The 13,754-nt window shown below is 40.6% G+C and overlaps 1 protein-coding gene across 5 annotated transcripts in view; it reads right to left on the bottom strand.

Annotated features, from left to right (window-relative positions):
- Window positions 1-13,754, bottom strand: part of col12a1b (collagen, type XII, alpha 1b) — a 143,457-nt gene that overhangs the window by 110,545 nt on the left and 19,158 nt on the right. For all 5 annotated transcript variants that reach the window (XM_074616517.1, XM_074616512.1, XM_074616518.1 and 2 more), the window contains exons 11-13: window positions 11,565-11,843; window positions 11,209-11,484; window positions 7,726-7,998 (exon numbers count right to left, since the gene is read on the bottom strand). In XM_074616517.1, coding sequence (XP_074472618.1) covers window positions 7,726-7,998; window positions 11,209-11,484; window positions 11,565-11,843 — 828 coding nt within the window. The remainder of the gene's footprint in view (window positions 1-7,725; window positions 7,999-11,208; window positions 11,485-11,564; window positions 11,844-13,754) is intronic.

Below are 13,754 nucleotides of genomic sequence, written 5' to 3'. Positions count from 1 at the left end.
CATGACAAGGATTTAAAGAGATCCTTCTCCTCAGCAGCTCTGTTCGGCTTTCAGTGCTTCTACTAACAAGAAACCAGACTTTAATGTGACAGGCTGCTTTTAATTTAACTTCTAATCCTGGATGATTATAATTTGCTTCATTAACGTTCATGTATTAGTGTATTTCTGTCTCTTATTGAAACACGTGTCGCTCAGTTGCCGTCACTCAGTCTTCACCACACAGCCGCCGCCGCCGCCGCCGCCGCCATCAGCACGGAGCTACTGCCAATTTTTATCTGCTTCAAGCAAGCAGCCGTCTCTGAAAGCTGGAAGTCTGGAGGCTTCAGAAAATAACCTTAGCCTCAGACAGCCGTCAGATGGAAAAGTGGAATATCTGGCGTTCTGCAGACGCCGCCTCAGATGCACTCGGACCTATTTTTCCAGAGTCGGTGACGAGGCAAATGTGAACTAAACCGCAGGAAATTTAATGCACTTCTGAAGATGTCTGATCCATCCATCCATCCATCCATCCATCCATCCATCCATCCATCCATCCATCCATCCATCCATCCATCCATCCATCCATCCATCCATCCATCCATCCATCCATCCATCCATCCATCCATCCATCCATCCATCCATCCATCCATCCATCCATCCATCCATCCATCCATCCATCCATCCATCCATCCATCCATCCATCCATCCATCCATCCATCCATCCATCCATCCATCCATCCATCCATCCATCCATCCATCCATCCATCCATCCATCCATCCATCCATCCATCCATCCATCCATCCATCCATCCATCCATCCATCCATCCATCCATCCATCCATCCATCCATCCATCCATCCATCCATCCATCCATCCATCCATCCATCCATCCATCCATCCATCCATCCATCCATCCATCCATCCATCCATCCATCCATCCATCCATCCATCCATCCATCCATCCATCCATCCATCCATCCATCCATCCATCCATCCATCCATCCATCCATCCATCCATCCATCCATCCATCCATCCATCCATCCATCCATCCATCCATCCATCCATCCATCCATCCATCCATCCATCCATCCATCCATCCATCCATCCATCCATCCATCCATCCATCCATCCATCCATCCATCCATCCATCCATCCATCCATCCATCCATCCATCCATCCATCCATCCATCCATCCATCCATCCATCCATCCATCCATCCATCCATCCATCCATCCATCCATCCATCCATCCATCCATCCATCCATCCATCCATCCATCCATCCATCCATCCATCCATCCATCCATCCATCCATCCATCCATCCATCCATCCATCCATCCATCCATCCATCCATCCATCCATCCATCCATCCATCCATCCATCCATCCATCCATCCATCCATCCATCCATCCATCCATCCATCCATCCATCCATCCATCCATCCATCCATCCATCCATCCATCCATCCATCCATCCATCCATCCATCCATCCATCCATCCATCCATCCATCCATCCATCCATCCATCCATCCATCCATCCATCCATCCATCCATCCATCCATCCATCCATCCATCCATCCATCCATCCATCCATCCATCCATCCATCCATCCATCCATCCATCCATCCATCCATCCATCCATCCATCCATCCATCCATCCATCCATCCATCCATCCATCCATCCATCCATCCATCCATCCATCCATCCATCCATCCATCCATCCATCCATCCATCCATTTATCTATCTATCTATCCATCCATCCATCCATCCATCCATTTATCTATCTATCTATCTATCTATCTATCTATCCATCCATCCATCCATCCATCCATCCATCCATCCATCCATCCATCCAAATACATAAAATCTGGTAAAGTTTTGAGAAACCAAGTGAAGCAAAGACGGTGGAACCTTAAATGGAAATTTGAACACGCTGAGGAAGATTGTGCGATGAAATTGAAAGCTCCAGAACAGCTACTAAATGGACCTTGTGGCGGAAATGTTTTGTCAACAAATTACAGGAAGTTTTGGGTTGAATTAAGTTTGAATCTGGTTCACAATAGTTAATATATTGTTGAGTTGTAGTTATACAAAAATGTATCTAGAGAGAGACATTATCTGACTGGTTAAATTAAAGGAGCTAAATACGGGATTGGGAGCTTCTATTGTCTCCGCACAGCTCTCAACACGGAGACGGCGAGCCGGCAGCTCGTAGCTAACGGTAGCTCGTAGCTAACGGTGCTAACAGTGAAAATAAAGGCTGACAGAGATAACAGTGTTAACCGAAAGGTGGGTGCTATGTTTCCGCGGCGGTGCCGTCTGTCGGGACGAGAGACTTCATTCTCTGCTCAGGTAGACATTACTCCTCTATATCTTTATGTAGACAATAGTTGTTTGATGCTATTTTAATGCTCTGGATATCTAATTTAGCTACATTTGGTTGTTGCAGCAGAGATAAAGAAAGAAAGAAAAAAAGAAAATTAAAAGAAACAAATAATAATAAGAAGAATATAAAACCTAAATAAGTATATATAATAAAAAATAGAAAACTATACAAGAAAACATTAGCATTAAACCGTATCTAAATTTCCACTCCACCTCTGACAAACAGCTGCACAACTCAAATTTACCTGAAGGACCTGAAGGGCACATGATTGAAGCACATTCTTAAATATGTCCTGTGTTGGTCTCTAAGCAGCTGAGTCTCTCTGACACAATGATGGAGGAGGAGACTCAGTCTGGGACTTCCTGCTGCTGAAACCTCTCCGTTTCAGTGGAAAAGTCTCTCGGCTGATAACTTTATATAAACTTGGCTGCTTGGATGTTCCATCTACCATCAGCTGTTTAAAACACCTGCTGAGAGTCACCGCAGGTTTCACACCGGCGGCCCAGATGGAGGGGAGAAAAACATCACTGTGGTGGTGTTGTTGGTGTTTCTCCACCTCCACATTTAGACTCCACCAACACTTGACTAAAATAATGACTTTTTGGCAACTAAAACTGGACTGAAACATTTTGAGTTGTCATCGACTAAACATATGAAAGATAAATGACTAAAATGTGACTAAAACTAAAAAACATTTTCATCTTAAAATCTAAAATTGCTGCCAAAATGAAGACTGCACCAAGTTACATGACAATCAGGCCGGTAGCTTCTCTATAATCCTGCTGACAAACACACACACCACAAGATATGACAAATCTTCAAAAAAAATTGTGGAAAAACGTCATAAAATGATACAAAAATTATTGGTAAAATATCCGAAAAATTCTTTTGAAAAATATCTGAAAAAAATATCCGAAAAATATCCGAAAAAATGTTCGATAAATATTTGAAAAAATGTCTGAAAAATATGTGAAACATATGTGAAAAATATGTGTAAAGAAATATATAAATATATGAAAATTATATGTAAAATAGGAGAATTTTTTTTTTTTTAAATATCCGAAAAAATATTAGAATCCACATTTTGACTAAAAGTGAACTAAAATCTGATGACATTGTAAAATAGGAGAATTTTTTTTTTTTTAAATATCCGAAAAAATATTAGAATCCACATTTTGACTAAAAGTGAACTAAAATCTGATGACATTTTGGTGACTAAAACTGGACTGAAACGTTTTGACTTGTCATCCACTAAAACTATGAAGGATAAATGACTAAAACTAATGCGTATTTTCATCTTAAAATCTAAAATTGCTGCCAAAATCAACACTGCACCGAGTTACATGACAATCAGGCCGGTAGATTCTCCTGCCCGAAAACATAACCTCCTAGATGGAGGTAATAATCAGCTGTATCATCATCATCTGACAATAAGTGAATCCTGAAATGTTCCTGTTTCTCTACACTTATGAAACATTTTCCATCCCACAGCAGCGTCCCGTCACACAACGGTCCTACGAGCAACAAGTCCTGCTTAATGTCGAGGTTTGGTTTTTTTTCCAAACGAGGTGAAAAAGCAGCTGCAGAGCCAGTTTATATATCAGCTGTGGACAGGTTTACACCAAACAACACCACATTTATACAACAGTCATTGGACTTTATCCTGAGATCTACTGAGCCTTTGTTTGAACAGATTAGCGAAGAATGAAAACAGAGTCTCTCTCTGCAGCATTTAAACAGTAGTTTCAGCAACGACCTGAATCCGCTCTGATAAATCACAGAAAGCATCGTAACCGGACGATTTCTGGCACGAAGAAGAGTTTTCCATTTTAGCTCCCATTTGGTCGTAAACACAAATCTCTTGTGCACAAGTGAGGCCCCGGCGAAGCTTAATGTGAGCTCTTACTGTACAGAGAGAGAGGTTTTACAATAAGGAGTGAGCTCACTGGTTTTAATGTGGGTACAGTATCTGAGCAGGTTCGGCTCTGCGTGGGAGGGAAACAGACGTAATGAGGAACCTCCTGCCAGCTCCAGGGATGTCTGGAGGCCTTAACAACGCACTTCAGAACCAGACCCTGAATGCAACACGGAGGAACAAAGTGCACGGCACTGTGCCCTCACAAGGTGGAAACAAAGATCACAACATGAAGAGACAGATGTTCTTTTTCACACTTACAGTCTGTCCCTGAAATGTTCAGGAACATTTCCTGCATGTGTGAATGGAAGAAATCTCTACCACCAATTTCCCTCCTCAAGACATCGTAACCTTTCAGGGAAAATGTTGTGAATGAAAGCAGTAACACTGCAGGGACAAAGCACGTAAAGGTGACTCCGCTGATGTCATGTTTAAATCTGCGACTTGTTTACGGTTTAGCATTTACGCCAATGCTTTCACAGGGAATTTGATAACTAGCAATAAATAATTATGTGAAAAATGTCAAAACAAATATCTGAAAAATGGTTGGCAAATATGTGAAAAATGCGCTAAAAATATACAAAACGTATTAGTAAAATAGGAGAAAAGAAATTGTAAAAAATGTCCGAAAAATATGTGAAAAATGTTCGAAAAATATCAGAAAGATGTCTGATAAATATGTGAAAGATGTCCGACAAATATATGAAAAATTTGCTAAAAATATACAAAAAATATTAGTAAAATAGGAGGAAAGAAATTGTGAAAAATATCCCAAAAATGTCTGATAAATGTGGAAAAGTTCGAAAAATATCTGATAAATATGTGAAAAATGCTCAAAAAATATGTGAAAAATGTCTTTAAAATAAACAAAAAATATTAGTAAAATAACAGAATTTTTTTTTGAAAAATATCAGAAAATTATGTGAAAAATGTTTGAAAAATAGCAGAAAGATGTATGATAAATATGTGAAAAATGTCCAACAAATATGTGAAAAATGTCCTAAAAATATATGGAAATTATTGGTAAAATAGGAGAAAATTTTTTTGAAAAATGTGTGGAAAATATCAGAAAAATGTCTGAAAATTATTAGTAAAAAAAAAAATAATGTTCCTGAATGTAGTGCATGTGTGAACAGTGAAAATCACTAGCGGTCCCTGAAAGTTTATCCCAGTAATTTACTGGGAACTATGTGTGGAAAAAGACAGAGAGAGACAAAAAAAGGGGGGCAATGTAAAGAGAGAAATAAAGTAAATGGGAGGGGAGATGTGAAAGACAGAAGGTGAGAGACAGAGACACATGGAGACGGAGACATAAACAGAGACAGAGATGAGTCAGTCTTCCCTGCTCCTCCTAACCTTCCAGCTCTGCTCTCAGCTGGCTTACATTCCTGTTCGGTCTTGCTGTTTCTCATCTTTACCTCTCAGCCTGTGAGGCTGGCTGGCTGCTGTGTCCACTGTCTCTACTGTCTCTGTCTCTGTTACTGTCTGTGGTTTACCGTCTGTTACTCACAGTGTGAGATGCACTGATGAGCAAATACTGGTCAACTACATCCTTCAGAATAAGTTCAGGTCTATTCACACTGATGTGTTGTGAAATGTCAAAAAGATTCACCTGTTTCTTTCATAAACTCTTTTTTTTCAACAATCATATTATTGCCATTTATTGAATAGCGACAGTTGAGATCGAGTAAGGAAACATGGGGAAAGAGAGAGGACTATGACATGCAACAAAAGGTCCCCAGATGTGATCAAAGCGGGGTGCAGTTAAATGGTGAACATCTGTGACAACGTCCTTATATGACACCGACACTCAGTATAGTAGAAACAGAACCACATACTGTACACCTCTAACTATACCGGCCTATAAATCTGTTATTTTGATGACAGCAAATGTTGTACCTGGATCTGTGACAATACCTAAAGTGTTCATAAAATTATCAAAAACATTCACTTTGGGCGAAATATCCACCGTCACCATATAAAACAAAACGTCCATTGATCAATGGGACCTTTGCTGCAAACTCTACTAGCTACTCTCAATGAGAGTAAATATGCCTATTTATGCCTATATATATACAGTATATATATGTGTCCGACAAATATGCGAAACATTTCTGAAAAAGATCTGAAAAAGATGTGACAAATGTCTGGAAAATAAGTGAAAAATATGTGAAACATGTCCTAAAATTCTACGAAAATGATTAGTAATATAGGAGAAAAAAATGTGAAAAATATCAGAAGAAATGTTTGACAAATATGTGAAAAATCTCTGAAAAATCTCTGAAATAGATGTGAAAAATGTTCGAAAATATGTGAAAAATGTCTTAAAATTATACAAAAATGATTAGTAAAATAGGACATATATCCAAAAATATCAGAAAAAATGTACAATAAATATGTGAAAAATGTCTGAGAAATATCCAAGAAAGATATGAAAAATGTCCGAAAACTATATGAAAAATGTTCGACAAATATGTGAAATATGTCCGAAAATTATACGAAAAATAGGAGAAAAAAAATTGAAAAATATCAGAAAACATGCCCGATAAATATGTGAAAAATAAATTAAAAATATGTGAAAAATTTCCTAAAATTATACGAAAATGATTAGTAAAATAGGTGAAAAAAATGTGAAAAATATCAGAATTTTTTTTTAATAAATATGTGAAAAATGTCCGACAAATTTGAACGAATAAAAAAAGGATATTTTTTGCAGATTAACGTCACTAATTTCTTTAACCCATTAACGCAACTAGCGATTTTTACGTTGTAGTGAAGATACTGGTATCATATGAAATTAGAAAACCTGATGAATCCATTGGTACCAACATGTCAGACTAGCTGGTCATGAAGGAGGTTAAATAACGCAAGGAAAAACTGTCATGGCCATTTTCAAAGGGGTCCCTTGACCTCTGACCTCCAGACATGTGGATGAGATCCTTCCTCTCTTGTCCTTCTCACCACCTCTCTTGTTCTGTCTGTTTATTATTTCTCTCCTGTAACAATAAGTCTGACCCTTGAAGCCTCTCTGGGTTTTAAAAGCAGGATCACTTCTAACATTTTGCTTTAAACGTGCATCACGTGTTTGTTTTACAAGCTCTTCTAACGACTTGGTCGTCTTCCAGGGTTTAGTCACAGTAATTACAGTGAAACCTCAACCATTAGCTGTGGTTGTTGAGCCTCACAGTCATAATAAAATATAAAGTAATCTGTTAATCTGGGAGGATCAGAGGGTCACAGCTGCGGTCCAGAACTACACTTTATTTTATGTCTCTGCATTAGCTGTGATGAAACATTTTAAGATATGTTGACATGTGTATTTATTCACTGTATCTTCTGTAGACAGTGCATTAATAAAATTTACGGTTAGTAAGTTTTGGCAAGCGTTGTTGTGTTTTTAAGGATATAAACTTTCACTTTATGGGGAGCTGTAACTGGCTTACCTTCCAGCGTGGTGCCTCGTCCCTCCAGGGCGTCGCCCAGGCCGGACGGGTATCGTGCGCTGACGAAGACGTCGTACTGGGTTCCCGGCTGCAGGTTCTTCAGGATGGCGGCCTTGTTGTCGCCCTTCACCGACATTTCCTTCTTTGGGCCGCCGGCGGAGGGCCTGTACGCCACGCGGTAATGGAGCACGTTCCCCGGAGCCGGCTCCCAAAACACCTTCATGGAGGACACGGTCTCGTCGGAAACCCTCAGGTCACGAGGGGAACCCTTGGCTGAGGAGGTGGAGAACGAGGTCAGAAGATGAAGACAGACACCAAACGACAATCTGCATCAGTGATGAGGACTTTTTAAAATGTGTTCTTGTGTTCATTTCTTGATCTTGACGTGAGACGTCAGAAATGTAGAAACAAAGAAATCAAAGGCTCTTACTTTATAACTCTAACATTACATGTTACCAAAGTTACCATGTTTATTGATAATTAAAAGCAACCATAATTTTCTGATTATTTTACTTTATTGATTAATCTAGCAATCATGTTTTAATTGATTAATTGTTTATTCTGTAATATAAATATATACAGGTGTATATATATATATATATATATACACCTGTATATATGTCCGACAAAAATTTGAAAAATGTTCGAAAAAATTTTGACAAATATGTGAAAAATATCCCCAAAAATATCAGAAAAATGTTCGATAAATAAGTGAAAAATATGTGAAAATGTTTGACAAATATGTGGAAAAATGTCCTTAATTTATATGAAAATGAATAGTAAAACAGGAGAAAAAAAATTGTCCAAAAAATAAGTGAAAAATATGTGAAAAATGTCTTAAAATTGTACAAATAGGAGAAAAGAATGTGAAAAATATCAGAAAAAAATGTTTGATAAATATGTGAAAAATGTTTGAAAAATATATTTATATATATATCATTTCAACATTCAACTTTCAAAGCGCAACCAACGAGATAACAGCTGCAACTGTTGTTGTTGCCTTGAAACAGTGAATGGCGTTTCTTGCACACTTTTTGATGGTATATTATACATACGATTTGCCTCTGCAAGACTCTGTGCCCGACCTCGCAGTGAGCAAATCTGTGATCATGTGAAGGCTGCATTAGTGATCCACTGTTGAGAAAACAGTGGATAAGCAGGCGTGTGGCCTAATAATGATGCATCGTGTCTTTAACTGGATAGAAAGTGGATGAGGAACACTGAGACGTCTGAGACGTCCTTGACCAAGACAGCGAACTCCCAGTTGCTCCAGTTTAACTGCTGCCCAGCAGAAGACCGTGTTTGAACTGGGCCGCTACCAGGATGTGAATTAGCGTAAGTAGGACAAGTTCACACAATCCCCTCTTTGAAAAATAATTGTTAAAATAAAGAAGTGACTCAGGGCGTTAACGCCTACTGCTGCTGAGTGTTGCTGTGAAATGTGTTATTGTTGCATCCGCACGACGACTGTGTGTTTTTTCCTATAATTGAAATAGAGTCAGTTGGTGCCAACCCTGGTGGAAAAGACTGCAGGCTAAAAAGAGGCAATTCATATAAAACCTCAAGGCATTGCATCAATTCATAGTTGTGAGATAAAGTCATGGTAAACACTGTAATGGGAACAATACTGTAAGCCATACAGGGGGGGAAAAACATAAATCCATCTGAGAGCCAGCTGGGTGTTTCATGTCAAAGAGGTGCAAGCTGGGATTAATCCTGACGCTTGTTATAAACCGTCAAAAATACCTCACCTCAGACGACGAGCAGCTGCTCGCCGTCTGACGGAGAACCAGGAGGTGAACGGTACGCTCAGACAGGCTGTTGCCGAGGGAGACGGGAGTATAATTTTGTGTATTTCCAGCGTTTAGGTTCAACGTTGATGATCGGAGGATACCTCCCTGACAAGTTTCTCCCTTCAAGAATCTACGGAACTAAAGTTTAACGTCAGCGTCCGGAGTCTGGAGGGAGAAAAAGCTCCTCCAACCTTCCCTCTCCGTTGTTTATCACCACTGTGAGCACGTCTTGGCTCACCTCTTATTTCCCAGCTTTCTGAGCTTCTGTCTGTTTTTCATTCCTTTCCCTGTAAGGCAGGACAGATCTGACGAGGAGCGCGATGGGTGGCAGGTTTGTACAAACACCGCAGGGTTAAAGAGTCCACTTTCCACTGGGGTCAAAAATGTGTGGACTCCTGGCGCTCCCCGGCGATGTCGGAATGAAAGCAAACGCCAAATGGCAGATGACGACGGAGTCACAGAGGACGTCAGAATGAAGTCTGAACTTATTTCCACTGCGGTCTTTAAATGACGCCATTAGATGGAAAGACTTCATCCATCATTTTAAAAAGGTGCAGTTCATTTTTATAGTTTTTAGACTATCCCCTGGAAGTGTGAGGAGTGTGCTGTGGCTCTCTGCTTCACTGCTGACAGGAAATGCTTTGAGGCATGGCAGAGATAACTTCTTGTAGAAAAACGCCAGGACTTCTCTGTGAAAAATGTCTTTTGATGTGTGTTGGTTCCAATGATTACCAGGACTTGGGAGAACATTTGTCAAAAGCCCAAAACCTTGTTCCTTATTGTTCTCTGTGTGGTTTGAATAGATTTCTGTGAGATTCAAATTCCGTTTTGTTTTTTCTCTTGTCTTTACAAAAGGAGACCAGGCGGACCAAAAATAGCAAAACATGGCTTAGACCCCAGAGGGTGGGACGGAGATTTGTCAAGTATTTAATACTCTTATCAACATGGGAGTATGTATATGTATGTATATATTTATTATTGGAAATAAACTTACCTATTCTTGCCCCAAACTGCATGTGATGATCATAAAGTGGGCATGTCTATAAAGGGGAGACTCATGGGTACCCATAGAACCCATTTACATTCACTGATCTGGAGGTCAGAGGTCAAGGGACACCTTTGAAGTGTTAATATGATTGGTATGACTTTTTTTTCGGACATTTTTCAGATCTTTTTTTTCAGACATTTTTTTCAGATCTTTTTTTCAGATTTTTTTTTTCAGATCTTTTTTTTCGGAATTTTTTTTCAGACATTTTTTAGATTTTTTTCATCAATCAATGGATTCATCAGGTTTTCTAGTTTCATATGATACCAGCATCTTCACTCTAGCTTTAAAACTGAGCCCGCTACAACCTCAAAATCACAAGATACGTTAAAACAAATGTGTCTTAAGGCATTAACGTGTTAAGGCATTAACGTGTTAAGGCATTAACGTGTTACTGCATTAACGTGTTACTGCGTTAACGTGTTACTGCGTTAACTTTGACAGCCCTAGTTTTAAATAAATGACGTTAATGCTCAATGGACATTGGAGAAACTGCTATCACTAGAAACAGTAACTTACCCTGATTCCAGTTATATTTGAATGACATATCCGTGTACTGGCTGGACTGACTTATGACATTAAGAAGTGTGTTCTCTGAGAGACATTCCCAGTCTTCTAATGTGTAACAGTGTAATAAGTGTTCACCTTCTTTGGTGGTGCCATCATTCTGCAGCGGGACTCCGGAGCCGGACGGGTACTCAGGAGTGACGGTGACGCGGTATCTGGTTTTGGGTAGAAGTTCCTGCAGCACGATCGAGGTCTCGGTGCCGACAGTGGTCGTCTCCAGCCTCGCGCTCTCATCCCCTGCTGGTTCGTAGGTCAACCGGTAGCGAGTGACGTCTCCCGGCGCCGGCTGCCACGACACTCTGAAGCTGTCGATGGTCTCTTCGGATACTTTCAGGTTCTGCACGGAGCCGAGTTCTGCAGCAAATGTGTTTGAGTTAGTAATCAGAGTCAAGCTCTTATTTACATCATAAATAAAAGCTAATGAGTCAACGCACCTTCTAACGTGGTCTCATAGCCGGTCACAGGCAGGCTGTCCCCTTTGTTATACTGAGCATAAACGTTGACTTCATAGCGGGTGAGTGGGGAGAGGTGGGGGAGGACGCTGGTGAGTGCGTCCCTGGGGACAGACATGGACACATAGTGCCCGTTAACGTCGTCCGCCGGCCTGAACTGAACCAAGTAGGACTCGACGTTGGAGGCGTCGATCTCCCAGGAGGTCCTGATGCTCCTGGTGCCGACCTCTGAGAAGGTCAGGGCCCTCGGTTGGGTCAGTCCTGGAGAGGAAGAGGAAGGTAAGAACGTTTATTCATATACAGATCACCAAAGATGATGCTACCTGAGCTGAACTTTTATTTTATTCACTTCTAAAAAAACAACCCTTCAAACAAAAACAATAGAAGGAATCCAGAGAGGAGAAGAGGCCGACCCACATGCCGTCTACTAAAGCTGTACTAACTACAACCCGTCTGACGGCTCCATCATTCAAACAGCATGAGGAGCCGTGAATCTCCCCCACGGTGGGGATGGAAGCTGTGACTGTGCCGCTCCTGTACGCTTCACTTTGTTGACGTAAAGTCATTATTACGTAAGAAGAATTATATAATCAGCAATCAAAGCTGGTGTGAGTCACCTTCTGTGCTGCTGGCAGAACCTGGAAGCAAACTTTTGGCAAAGTTAAGAAAGTGATTAATATATCTGGCTTTAAGTGGGTGAAGCAGCATTTTGCGAGGGACTCCTCTCGCTTGTTTAACTTGACTACCAGATGTTCGGGGGGAGGGGGGGTTAATGATTTCAGCACAAAGGCCGCATTTCAAAGTCAAGTTTTGTTTACGGATACGTGACGGACAAAACACCTGACAGTCATCTGGTGCTCCAACCGGGGTTTAAACAAACGCAAAGATGCTGCAAACACAATTTGACCCAGTTGTGGTATATATATTTCCACATGCAGGAGACTCTCTGGCCTTGAGAGATCAAAAGGTGGACATGTGTTTAACACATTGAGACGAAGAGGAGGGTTCGGCTGAAGAGAGACACGCTTGGAAAAGTGACATGAAAGCAATTGTGTGCATGTGGACGTCTGTTGGTACGACTCTGTATCCTGTTACTGCTGCAGTAAGTCATTGTTTAAATGTTGGTCTGATCACTACAAATGTTAAAAATAAATAAATCATAATAGTTGACTCAAACAGTTCTCATTAAACATGGAGTTGTCCGTGTTTTCGTCTTACAACTTTAACCCTTTCACAGCGTGTTTTCAGTTCATTATAAACCTTTTGATCACCTAAAAATTTCTTATTCAGTGTTCGGTTGTACTTAGCTCCGCCCTCTTGGGTGAAAACAAGATGGCAACAGCCAAATACCAAGATGGTGACGACCAAAAAACAAGATGGCGACGGCCAAAAAACAAGATGGTGACGGCCAAAAAACAAGATGGTAACAACCCAAACAAGATGGCGATGGCAACGGCGAAAAACAAGATGGTGACGGCAAAAAACAGGATAGCGATGGCGAAAAACAAGACGGTGACGACCAAAACAAGATGGCAATAGCCAAATACGAAGATGACGACGGCCAAAAAACAGGACGGTGACGGACAAAACAAGATGGTAACAACCAAAACAAGACGGTGACGGACAAAACAAGATGGTGACGACCAAAACAAGATGGTGACGGCCAAAACAAGATGGTAACAACCAAAACAAGACGGTGACGGACAAAACAAGATGGTGACGACTAAAACAAGATGGTGACGGCCAAAACAAGATGGTAACAACCAAAACAAGACGGTGACGACCAAAACAAGATGGTGACGACCAAAAAACAAGATGGTGACGGCCAAAACAAGATGGCAACGGCGAAAAACAAGATGGTAACAACCAAAACAAGATGGTGACGGCAAAAAACAGGATAGCGATGGCGAAAAACAAGACGGTGACGACCAAAACAAGATGGCAATAGCCAAATACGAAGATGACGACGGCCGAAAAAGAAGTTGGTGTCGGCCAAAAAACAAGATGGCTACAATCAAAAACCAAGATGGCGACGGCCAAAATGCCGAATTTGACTTGTTCATGCTAAACTAGCTTGTGCCACAGATGAAACAAAGCCAGCGTACCAAGTATAAGCATCCAACTTAGCAAAGTATTCCCACTACTGAGCAATGGATAATCGCAGGTGAAACA

This window comes from Sebastes fasciatus, chromosome 18, assembly GCF_043250625.1.
Source record: "Sebastes fasciatus isolate fSebFas1 chromosome 18, fSebFas1.pri, whole genome shotgun sequence".
Lineage (NCBI taxonomy): Eukaryota > Metazoa > Chordata > Actinopteri > Perciformes > Sebastidae > Sebastes > Sebastes fasciatus.
The sequence above is the reverse complement of the archived record's forward strand: the minus strand, read 5'-3'. Positions and strand labels throughout refer to the sequence as shown.